The 12,627-nt window shown below is 51.1% G+C and overlaps 1 protein-coding gene across 2 annotated transcripts in view; it reads left to right on the forward strand.

The window, feature by feature from the left end:
* The first annotated feature begins 2,370 nt into the window (after positions 1–2,370).
* The window catches only part of HCFC2 (host cell factor C2), a 39,575-nt gene continuing 29,318 nt past the window's right edge, over positions 2,371–12,627 (forward strand). The window contains exons 1-4 of one of the 2 annotated variants that reach the window (XM_055118133.1): positions 2,371–2,541; positions 4,808–4,956; positions 6,889–7,049; positions 11,798–12,006. In XM_055118133.1, the coding sequence (XP_054974108.1) occupies positions 2,379–2,541; positions 4,808–4,956; positions 6,889–7,049; positions 11,798–12,006 (682 nt within the window). In that variant the 5' untranslated portion in view covers positions 2,371–2,378. Of the gene's footprint in view, positions 2,542–3,057; positions 3,679–4,807; positions 4,957–6,888; positions 7,050–11,797; positions 12,007–12,627 lie in introns of those variants that run through there. The other variant, XM_055118134.1, reaches the window with a different exon arrangement.

Raw genomic sequence — 12,627 nt, forward strand, 5'->3', positions numbered from 1 at the left:
GGGGTAGGATAAATAAACAAATGTGAGAAGTTGGAAATAAGAAAGGGGGAAATGAATTGTAGAAAAGCTGCAGCATATAGTTGTATTCCCCCATCCCTGGGATCTTGAGACTATGAGCTGGGAATTTAATTAAAAACAAACAAATAGAAAAAAACCCTTGCCTAAGTGGTCGATCCAGCAAGATTCTGTGGAGGACCAGATTACAGGTCGCCTGGCCTCAGCAGGGCTGCGAGCGATGTCAGCAGAAGGAGCACTGGGTCGAAGCTAAGGAGGACTCCAGAGTCAGATGCCCTGTTCTAAGCCCGACTCCTTTTCTGCTATGCACCCACAGGCTAATGATCCTACATGGCGCTACTTTCTCCTTTCAGCATGGAGAGTGCTCGAAAGGACCAGCCAGGTCAGCAGAAAGGAATGAGGTTATGTTTTAGGAAGGGAACTTCAGATGTCAGCTATAAAACGACAAGTTATATGTCATCTCCACTGGTTTAAGCAAAAGCAAAAAGCAAAAAGCGGGGCTGGAGATAGCACAGTGGGTAGAGTATTTGCCTTGCATGCGGCCGACCTGGGTTTGATTTCCAGCATCCCATATGGTCCCCCGAGCACCATTCCTGAGTGCATGAGCCAGGAGTAACCCCTGTGCAATGCCGGGTATGTCCCCAAAAAGAAAAAAAAACAAATAAACAAAACCAAAAATACCTTTTCTGTGTCTCACGGCTACTAAAACTTTTTTTTCTTTTTGGTCTAGCCCTGCAATGCTCAGGGGTTACTCCTGGCTCTGCACTCAGGGATCACTCCCAGCGTTGCTGGGGGACCATATGGGATGCTGGGGGTGGGGACCAAATTCTGGTGGGCTGTGGGCAAGACAAATGCCCTGTGCTAACTCTCCGCAACCCCATCCCCCAAATACACCTTGGCAGAGCATCCCCACAACTCCCCTGCCTGACTTGCCCTGGCAGGCTTCACTCGGACCTTCCCTAGCTAGGCTGCGGGCACTGCCAAGGTGTCCAGACTTCCTCCCCCACCGTCCTCGAATCTCCCCACTGGGTACCCCGACTTCCCACGCCCCCTCTTCCCCGCTGCTGCACGCTTGCACCTCCTTCTGGCTCATGCTTTAAGAGTACCGCCTCTCAGGGCTGGAGACATAGCACAGCGGGTAGGGCGCTTGCCTTGCACAAGGCCGACCAGGGTTCGATCCCCAGGAGTAACTCCTGTGCATCGCCGGGTGTGACCCAAAAAGCAAACAAGTACTGTGTACTGCCTCTCCTGCCTCTCTGCCAGATGCTCAATTTAAGAGTGGCCATGAGGGATTATGTATTATCTTTCCCTGCACCTACATGATGGCTGCTATTGGTGGTGCAGGGAGATTCCTGTGTTAATAAATGGGGAGCTGCCATCTACGACTCAGCCCAGGCAGCGAATAAACTCCATAACTCAACTGCTTGTCATGCTCACAGCCGTTCTCCACACGCTTGATGAGCCTTACTCACGAATGGGCATCACATCCTTTACACCACCAATATACCAAGAGTAGCATACCACATTTGATGGGGTTTAAAGTAGAAGGCAATCAATCTTAGAGGGAAATATATTTATACATATATATTATATATTATAAGCACATAAGTCTCAACCTTTAACAACATGTTACTAGTCTCTTATAGAAGGGCCTAATGGCTCCTGGGTGAAATTAAACAATCTTCACACATTTTCCTCTAAGAAACCTTTTTTTTTGTCTCGTTTTCAGCCGATTATTCACAAGAAGCAATACAAAATAAATTATTTTAGTTCTACTTGGGGGACAGGTTTTGGGCTTCAGGATGGAAATATGGTGGTAGGAAGGTATAATGGGGGTGGAACTAGTGTTCGAATATTAAATGTAATTAAATATTGTGAACAAATTTATTAAAAAATTAAAAATAAAAATAAATAAATAAATAAGGGGCTGGGGCGATAGCACAGCGGGTAGGGCGTTTGCCTTGCACGCGGCCGACCGGGGTTCGATTCCCAGCATCCCATATGGTCCCCTGAGCACCGCCAGGAGTGATTCCTGAGTGCAGAGCCAGGAATAACCCCTGTGCATTGCCGGGTGTAACCCCAAAAGAAAAAAAAATATTAAAACAAGAAGTTGCTATTTAAAAAAAGAAAGAAAGAAATGGGGGGATCTACAGCAACCTCCCTAACCCGGTTACCAGGCGTCCTCGTAGTATCTGGGCTCCGGTCCGCCCCACTTCGCCCCGCCCCAACGAAGTCACGTGTCCCCGCCCCGCCCCGCCCCGCGATCACGTGGCCCCGCCCCCGCCCCCGGCGCGCAGCTGGAGGCGCGTCCCCGGCGGCGCCCGGCGCGGTGCATTGTGGGCAGAGGGGCGGGGGTTGGGAAGATGGCGGCTCCCAGCCTCCTCAACTGGAGGCGGGTTTCCTCCTTCACGGGGCCGGTGCCCCGCGCCCGGCACGGACACCGCGCCGTGGCCATTCGGGAGCTGATGATCATCTTCGGCGGCGGCAACGAGGGCATCGCGGACGAGCTGCACGTCTACAATACGGGTAGGCGGCGGCGCGGCGCGGCGGCGGGAGCGCGGCGGGGGGAGGGGAGCGGGCGGCGGCGGCCGCGGCCCTGACAGCTGTCACCGGCGGGTCAGCGCCCCGGCCAGCGCGGCGCGACGGCCGCCCCCGGGGCCTCGCCCACCCCGCGCGCCCCCTCCCCGCGCCCGCGGCGCCTCGGCGGCCCCCGCCGGCCGGCCCGGCCCGGCCCCCCACCCCGCCCAGCGCGGAGGCCGGAGGCAGCGGGCGGCCGCCGGGGGCCGCCGCCCGGACTCGCGCCTCCGCCCCTGCCGCGGGACCCCGCGCCCGGGCCCGAACCCCGCTGCCCCCGGGCCCCCTGTCCCCGGGCCCCGCGCCCGCCCGTGCCCGCCCGTGCCCGCCCGTGCCCGCCGGCCGCGGGGCTGCGGGGCTGCGGGGCTGCGCGAGCGGGAGCGGGAGCGGGAGCGGGGCAGGGCCGGGGCCGCGGCGCCCGCGCTGCACGCACGCTCCCGGCGGGGGGATTGAGGGCGACTCGGGGGGTGTGTGTCTGCGTGTGTGCGTGTGTGTTGCACGCACGCTCCCTGCGGGGGTGATTTATGGCGACTTGGGGTGTCTGTGTGTGTGTTTGTGTGTGTGTGTTTTCGTGTCTGCGTGTGTGTGTTGCATGCACGCTCCTGGAGGGGGTGATTTAAGGCGCCTTGGGGTGTCTGTGTGTGTGTCTGCGTGTGTGCGTGTGTGTGTGTGTGTTGCACGCACGCTCGCTCCCGGCGGGGATGGTTTAAGGCGACTTGTGGTGTCTGTGTTTGTGTGTGTGTGTGTGTGTGTGTGCTGCACGCACGCTCCCGGCGCGGGTGATTGAAGGCGACTTGGGGGTGTGTGTTTGTTTGTGTGTGCGCGTGTGTGTGTTGCACAGACGCTCCCGCCGCGGGTGATTTAAGGTGACTTGTGTGTGTGCGAGTGTGTGCGCCCGTGTGCCCCGCTCCCCGCGCTCACAAAAGCGCCACTGTCAGCCGTGCCCGCCGCCAGCAGGGAAGGGCACCTCCCGGGAATGGGCGGGAGGCTGGAATGTCAGCCAGCCCCCCACCCCCCGATGTGGGAACGCGCGGACCAGTCCCAGGAAACCCATTTCCTTCGGGGCCCAGGCTCCCGGCTGCATCTATGGTCAGTTTGTCTCTTTTTGAACCCCAACAAAACTGGGACAGGGTGGGTGCGTCGAAGGTTGTGCCGTCCGTGCAAAACAGATGGGTCTGAAATAGAGGGAGGAAGGGGCTGGAGAGAGAGTACCGCGGGGCGGGGTGGGGAGGGGGGCATGTGCCTTGCAACGTGTTCGACCCTCGGGCAACCGATATGGTCCTCCCCCGCCCCCCACATACTCACACACCGAACCCCCCGGGAGTGATGCCTGAGCACGGAGTCAGAACTTAAGCCCTGAGCGCCGCTGGGCGTGGCCCCCAAACCAAACTATGAAATAAAGTAGTGGAGTAAGGGGAATTTTTTTCCCTCCCCTTCTGCACCTCCTGGCATCCCCCACTTAAAAAGTGAAGAAGTTTGGTTGTTTTACTTATTTATTTATTTTTTGAGGACCAAGGGAGATGTTCAGCAGACTAGGGCGGTTCCCCCAACTCCCCCCAGCTCGGGACCTGCTCTGTTCTCAACAACAGTCAAAAAGACTTTGAGAATTGGGGGTAGTGTGAAAGCCCCCCCCTTTTTTTTTTTTTGCTTTTTGGGTCACACCTGGCGATCCACAGGGGTCATTCCTGGCTCTGCACTCAGGAATTACCCCTGGCGGTGCTCAGGGGACCATATGGGATGCTGGGAATCGAACCCGGGTTGGCCGCGTGCAAGGCAGACGCCCTACCCGCTGTGCTATCGCTCCAGCCCCAAAAGCCCTTATTTTGAAATAACTTGGAACTGGCTTGGATTCGGTGTGAACTGTTGCTCAGGTCCAGATGTGAAGTTATTCAACCTTTTGAGTTGATAAGGACAGAGATAGGACACTCAGCAGGAGAGAATCTCTTTAAGGACCAAATGATACGGATGTGTGGATGTGTGTTTTTCAGCAGCTGAGGTTTTGCTGCTGGGAGGTGTTTGGCGCCCAGGGGGGCTGTAGCACCCCTGTGTCCAGTGAGGACAAATGAGGATGTTTGGTTTGCCCCCCAGGGAGGCCAGCTGAGAGCCGCTGAGACAGATGGTACACGTCAGTGCTCTTGCTGGGAGCCTGTGGTGTCCTCAGAGCCTGTGGTATCCGCTTAATGTCTGGTTTAATTTTTGTTTTTATTTTGGCCACTAGTCACAAACCAGTGGTTCCTCCCCGCTGTGAGAGGAGACATCCCTCCTGGCTGTGCAGCCCATGGATTTGTCTGTGATGGCACCAGAATACTGGTTTTTGGGGGAATGGTTGAGTATGGACGCTACAGCAACGAGCTGTATGAGTTACAGGTAAGTGACTGCAACTTTATCCTCGGTCTGAAGTTCTAGTAATAGTAAACTTCTCGCTCTTTGTCAGATCTGCAGAGACCCTTTTGTAGCTTCAGAGGCCCGTGTTTAAATGCTTCCACGTCTGGGACTCGAGTCACACAGCACAGCGGGGAGGGCACTTGCCTTGAGCATGACCAACCTGGGTTCAATGCCCAGCACCCTGTGTGGTCTCTCAACCCCACCTGGAGTGATTCCTGAGCGCAGAGCCAGGAGAGAGCCCTGAGCAGCACACACCACGGGGTGTGACCGAAAAATCCACAACTAAACTAAACTGAGTGTTTCCGCCCTGGTGGCAGTCTCCTCCGAAAGCAGCTTTCATAGCACGAGACATCAACGGCCGAACATTCATTGTGCAGGCTACGTGTTTGTGCTTTTGTATTTTAGAGCCTGGCTTAACTTGTGAGCCAACTCCCCAAGGGGGGTCCACGTATTTTTAAAAATGTTTCAAAAGAATTTTTATGATTTATTATCAGTAAATATTTAATTTATATACCTAGTCTATAGACCTATATCCCCGAGGTCGCATACAGTCTTTGGGTAGTAGTTCAGTTTCCACCTGCAGTGCAGCCCCTACCCGAAGTGGCCGTGAGAGTGGTCACTGGGCCCTTCCTCAGTGTCTCAGCACTATTTCCTACTATGGGGGGCTTGGTATTTATTTTTTGTGGGATTTGGGGGGCTGTTGCAGGGGGGATACCATACCCACAGAAGTGCTCAGGGTTTACTCAGGAATCAGTCCTGGCGGTGCTCCAGGGGACCATATGGGGTGCTGGGGATTGACCCTGGCATGCATATTGGACGCATGTAGCATGTTGGCCGCCCTGCCCGCTGTACTGCCTCTCCAGCCCAGGAGAACAGTGTTCTTACCAAGTTCCTACCCAGTGCTTGGAAGACAGCCACCCGAGTTCTAGGAATGGTTTCCTTCACGATCATAACAGTTTTTTTTTCCTTCCTGGTGAGATAGACCAAAGAGTGGTTTCAGGAGAGAGACAGCCCTGTGGGTAGCTCATGCGTCGTGTGTAGGAGGCCCAGGTTTGAACCTGGTACCACGTGATCCCCTGAGCGGTAGCAGGTGTGGTTCCCAAACAAAAACTAAGAAAAGGATGGTGGTGGTGGTGGGGTGTCATTGTTTTCTATATCCTTTCTAAATTCAACTCTGTTGAGCCAGATGAGGAGTCCTCTGGCAGCCTTGTTAACTTTCTTCCTAAGCTGGTGTCTTCCCATCTGTTAATTGGCAGATGGGGTTTATCCCTGTTCACAAGCAGCTCATTCAAACGTAGTTTAGATAAAGAAGCACCTGAGGGCTGGAGTGATAGCACAGCTGGTAGGGCATTTGCCTTGCACAAGGCCGACCCGGGTTCAATTCCCAGCCTCCCATATGGTCCCCCAAGCACCGCCAGGAGTAATTCCTGAGTGCATGAGCCAGGAGTAAACCCTGTGCATTGGAGGGTGTGACCCAAAAATCAAAAAAAAAAAAAAAGCACCTGTGCGAAGAGAGTATGCTTTAGAGTGATTTGTTGAATGGCCTCTAGGGTTATATTAAAGGTTAAAAATATACCATTCAGGAGTTAAGGTCTGAAAGCAACAGTACGTAGGTTACACTTAGTCTTAAAGCTCTATACAGTACTGAAGTTTCTCATTTGTAAGCTCTTTCTATTAATACTACTAATATTACTTTAAGCTTAGTTTATCACTGTGAAATTTCTGAATATGGCTTGCTTGAGTGAATTTCTACTGGCATATTTATTTCCACTCCAGCAGTTATCTGTTTACTTGTCATTAGTCCTAAAAGTAGCGTACTGGCGCCCTCTGATTAGGTTCAGGTGGAGATGTATCGGCTTGGTTTTTCACTATTCACGATACGGGAGATTTGAGTGTGTTTATGCTCCTTTTCAGGCAAGTCGCTGGTTATGGAAAAAAGTGAAACCCCAACCTCCTCCTTCTGGCTTACCTCCTTGTCCTCGGCTCGGACATAGCTTCTCTTTATATGGTAACAAATGTTTTTTGTTTGGTGGACTCGCAAATGAAAGTGAAGACTCAAACAACAACGTTCCCAGGTATGCGACTCCGCGGGCCAGACCCCAGCTCCCAAACTTACTTGGCTGATGTCCCCCTCCTTTTTGGAAAAGGCAGCACCCTTCTACCCTCAGAATTCAATCTTTTTTGAGTAAACATAACCCACCCCAAATTGCAACTGAGTCTATTACTGTTCCCCTGGGTCATTCCAGTACTCCCCGGGTAGGGGGTGGTTTAGGTTAAGAACATTCCATTTCTTTGATTTTTATTAAGCATTAAAAAAAAAAAAAGACACTTAAATCTACACCTGTAGTGAGAAAATTTGTGTGTATTTATGTTTCCTTCTCTCTAGAGTCTACTTAAAACTATTATTCATCTGATTAACTCTACCACATCTAGTTACCTTGTAGTAATATAACTTTGCTTCGCAAATATATTTCTATGTATTGAGCCATTGAGTATTTTCACTAGATGGTAAATGATAATGAAAATTAACACATGGCTGTTGTTTCTTTTTTTAAATTCAATTGATTTATTTAGGTGGGGGGCAGGGGAGGGCACAGCCAAGTGCTTTAGGGCTTACTCCAGTCTTGGCACTCAGGGGTCACTCCTGGTGGTGCCCTATCCACTATACGATCCCACCGACCCTTCACATGGTTATTTTTGGGGGAGGGAGAGGACAGACCCAGTGATGCTCAGAGGTTACTCCTGGCTCTGCACTCAGGAATCACTCCTGGCAATTTCCCTGAGGACCATCTGGGATGCCGGGAGTCAAACCGGGTCAGCCATGTGCAAAGCAAATGTCCTACCTGCTGTACTATTGCTCCACCCCTCACCTGGTTATTTTAAACTCAGTTTCTTCTTAGTGCCCCATATCAGACTAGAAAATAGTTATCATTACTTCATGCGTGAAACCCTTAGAGTGGTTGACTGAGTAATTTCCTTTTGAGTCGGTCCTCCCTTCCTTTTTCCAGACAGTTGATACAGCCTTTTATCTTTTCACACAATGTTTGCACACGATTGCTGTTCCAATACTTAGGATCAAGAGGCTTAGCGTCCAAAAGGGGACATTCTGAACCCAGCTTATCATGTGTGTCCTTCACAGAAGTCATCAAGGCAAGTGTCCCATCGCAGTGAAATGGGGCTCACTGGAAACCTACAGTTCCGGTGTCATATTCCCTATTGCCGTCAGCATGCGAGGCAGTGACCGTTATGGCCATGTCATTTTTTTACCTAGATTAGATCGATGTCTAGAGTTTAGTCTTTCTTCCTCAATCTTTAAAAAAAATCATGAAACACGCTTCGCCTGTGTGCGGCCCAGGTTTGGTCCCTGGCACCTGAGTCTCCTGAGCGTTGACAGGATTGATTCACTGAGCACCACTCCATGTGGCTCCCAAGTATGGATGGAAACAGACCCCATCAGAACTTGTCCTGAGAGACAGCAGTAGTACAGGGGGCAGGGCGCTTGTCTTGTACACGGTGCACCCGTGTTTGACCCCCAGCATCCCAAATGGTCCCCCGAGTCCTGCTAGAAGTGATCCCTGAACTCAAGAGCCAGGAGTGAGCCCCGAGCTTCCATCTCTGGATGTGGCCAAAGAAAGCAAAAATTGCCATGAAAATGTACTGAATATACTGAAATATGCTCAAGTGTCATGGGAAAGTTGGAAACTAGAGAGAAAGGAAAAATTTTCATTCAGAGGCTTTTAATTTGTCCTTCGTGAACTTGAAAAAAAATTGTTTCAGTTTTTTGTTTTTGGGTCATCCTGGGAATGTCATCCTGGCTCAGTGCTCAGGGTCACTCTTGGCAGAGCTCAGGAGACCACATGTGATGCCAGGGATGAACCAGGCTTGGCTGCACACATACTATGTCTCTAGACCCAGAACTTGTAAGACTTTCAGAAAGTAGAAAATAAACAAACTTTTCTTCAGGTTTCATTGTCCCTTAAGCTTAGGAAACACATAATTCAATTTTTGGTATAATTTTTGGGACCCATTCTATTAATCAGCTTTCATTGTATTATTTTATTAGCTTTTGTTAGATTATTGACGATGATAGGCAAGCTTCTGAAGGTTGTGTTATTGAGGGAGCAAATCTATACCGAGGCTGCTTTTTAAACCCTCGGAGCATCATTTCTGTTCACATTCCAAGCCCCGAGTCAGCAGTCCCAGCCAGGATGCTTTTATATGAGTAGAGCGGCTGTGAATGTCTGGGTATGAGTCCTTACACAGCCATGCATGTACTTCTCATGAGTTGGTGCCAGGCTGGGTCATGTGGTAAATTTAGATGGAGCTTCTTAAGAACTGCCAAAGTGTCCTCAAAGTAAATTTTTCAGGGGGGCGGGGGGGAGAGCATCTCAAGCTGTGCTCACAGGGCCTCTGGGCCTATCCTGGTGATTCTCAGCCATGATTCAGTGCAATGCCAGGGATTACCATCCTGGCAGTGCTGGGGGCACCAAATGGTGTTGGGATCCAACTTAATTATTAAGGCAGCTGGGGTCAGCGGCATGCAACGTATGTGTTTTAGCCCTTGTAGTCTCCCTGACTCCTAACATTCCTGCCTACAGAGTGTGTGTGTGTGTGTGTGTGTGTGTGTGTGTGTGTGTGTGTGTGTGTGTGTGTCTGGGTCATGGGGGTGGGGTGCTGGTTGGTACTGGAGCCACACCAGGCAGTGCTTAGGAACCATTCCTGGCTCTGTGCTTAGGACTGACCCCTAGCGGTGCTGGGGGTTTGAACTGGGGTCAGCACCATATAAGGCAAGGCTGGATTTTCTTTTTTTCCTTTTTTGGGTCAGACCCGGCGATGCTCAGGGGTTACTCCTGGCTCTGCACTCAGGAATTACTCCTGGTGGTGCTTGGGGCACCATATGGGATGCTGGGGATTGAACCCGGGTTGGCCACATGCAAGGCAAAGGCCCTACCTTTGTGCTGTTGCTCCAGCTGTGCTATTGCTGTGCTATTGCTCCAGCCCCAGTCAGCGCCATGTATGAGTCCTTTCCTTCCCATACTGTCTCTCGCACCCCAGCAGTTTGTGAGCGCTCTTGTTCCTCCACATCCTTGTCTTCCCTGATCACCACCAGTCTAGTGTCCACAGGCTGTAGGTGAGACGTCTGTAAGTGGATCTCACTGTGGCCTTAACCTGCATTTTTCCTAACGAGCAGTCAGTTGGCCATCTTGGCACGTGCATTCTAATCATTCATGCTGCTGCCTTGTCTTCCTCCCCCACCCTCCTCTCCCTCTCCCTCCCCCCCTCCTCCTCCTACTCTTCCTTCTCCTCTCCTCCTCTTCCTTCTCCTCCTCCTCCTCCTTCTTCTCCTCCTCCTTTCTCTTTTCCTCCTTCCCTTTGTCATTGCAATGATTAGAATGTACAAACTTACTTGCTCGTGTGACGTCACACAGCGCTCACTAGCTGTCATCCCACCAGGACTCAGAGATGGGCTCATTGCTGGCATACCCCATCCTGCAGGGGGTGCCTGGGGTCGAGCTCCTTTGTGGGGGCCGCTGCTCTGCCACTGAGCAACATCCCTGTCGCCTCTGTGTACATTCATACCTCTGGAACACATTTTTTGCAACTAGCACGAGACTGTCTTTCCCCTGGAAAGAGATTTCCAGTTCTCTTTCTCCGATTTTTAAAAAAAGTTATTTTTCCCTCATTGTGCTTCATCATATTATTAATCTTCATGTGAATGGGCTCGTCTCATGAGCTCTGTGTCACCCTCCTGTCCCCCCCTTAGTTTCAGGCATAGTTGTGACTAACTGGGTGTGGCGAAATGACAGTTAGGTAACTTCTGCGGCCGAGTGTGGGAAGTCTGTACAGTTTGGTGGAGACATTTGCTGTTGAAACCTCAAAATCATGTCTCTGCCCCGGGTTCCCCCCATCTGACCAAATCCTCTTCTGGTGACGAGGCTGACAGTCCCTTGGGCAGCCTTCCTTCATCCCTGGGGAGGCGTCTGACAGGGAATATGTGTTCAGGTCTTCCCGCCTGAGGCCTCAGCCATCACGGCTGTGTCCTCTGGGTTCCCTGTGGACAGAAGGCAAGAGCCTAACAGAGTGGCTGCTGTGCTATATCACCAACAGGGGACTTTGTTCCACGGCACCGGGAAACCCAAATAGTCACTGTCAATGGCAAATACCCTGTTAGACCCCCAACCCCGCCGCTTTACATAGCCCGCCCGTGTGCCAGAGAAGCGTGCTACAGAAACTGCTCTGCAGACTGTTTACCTGGGCCTCAGGAGTCACGTAATGTCCCTGTTGCAGTAGTCACAGGTCTGCCCAGAGTCCAGGGAGGAGAGCATTCAGATTTGCAGCTCTATTTTTATTATTATTTTTTATTTTTTTTACCCCCCCAGCTCTATTTTTAAATCACCACTTTTGTTATGGACAAAAGTATTGGCTAAATTATGGCAGGAATATTTAAAAAATCTCGTCTGTTTCCTGGGGCTGGAGCGATAGCACAGCGGGTAGGGCGTTTGCCTTTCACGTGGCCAATCCAGGTTCGATACCCAGCATCCCATATAGTCCCCTGAGCACTGCTAGGGGTAATTCCTGAGTGCAGAGCCAGGAGGAACCCCTGTGCATCGCCGGGTGTGACCCAAAAAGCAAAACAAAACAAAAAAACCTCTTCTGTTCCCCAGAAGAGCAGCAGTATATACTAGAATTCAGTAAACGTGGATGAGGCCCTCTTTCTGTTCTATGTGAATTTTAAAGTAAATCTACATGATCTTTGCAAGTAGAAACAGGAAGCCAGAAAGTGGCGTACACTAACATTTCAATCCCTCTTATGACACCCTAGATATCTGAATGATTTCTACGAGCTGGAGCTACAGCACGGTTCTGGTGTGGTGGGTTGGAATATTCCGGTGACGAAAGGGGTCGTGCCTTCTCCCAGAGAGTCCCACACAGCTGTTATATATTGCAAGAAAGACTCTGGAAGCCCAAAGATGTACGTTTTTGGTGGAATGTGCGGTGCTCGCCTGGATGACCTGTGGCAGCTTGACATAGGTAAGCGTGGCTGGACGAGGCTCAGGAATCAGCTCAGATTAAGGCAAATGCAGAATCACCTTGGAAAGTTGTTTTTTTTTTTTTGTTTTTGGGTCACACCTGGCTATGCACAGGGGTTACTCCTGGCTCAGTTACTCAGGAATTACTCCTGGCGGTGCTTGGGGGACCATATGGGATGCTGGGAATCGAACCTGGTCGGGCCGCGTGCAAGGCAAACGCCCTACCCGCTGTGCTATTGCTCCAGCCCCGGAAAGTATTTCTTTTTTTTTTTTTAAAGTATTTATTTTATTTTTTTGTGAGGAAACATTGTTTTGCAGTTTGATGTTTTTTTTTTTTTTTTGGTTTTCTTTTTGGGTCACACCCGGCGATGCACAGGGGTTACTCCTGGCTCATGCACTCAGGAATTACTCCTGGCGGTGCTCAGGGGACCATTTCTGCCGCGTGCAAGGCAAACGCCCTACCCGCTGTGCTATTGCTCCAGCCCCAGGAAAGTATTTCTTGATTGCCGTACTTATTGTGTTGCACATAGATCTAGATTTAGGGACAGCCAAGGCATAAGGTGAGTGATTGCTGATTAGCCACATCCATCAAATGAATATTTGATTTCTGATAGTCATTGTT

The sequence above is a fragment of the Sorex araneus genome, chromosome 10, assembly GCF_027595985.1.
Source record: "Sorex araneus isolate mSorAra2 chromosome 10, mSorAra2.pri, whole genome shotgun sequence".
Lineage (NCBI taxonomy): Eukaryota > Metazoa > Chordata > Mammalia > Eulipotyphla > Soricidae > Sorex > Sorex araneus.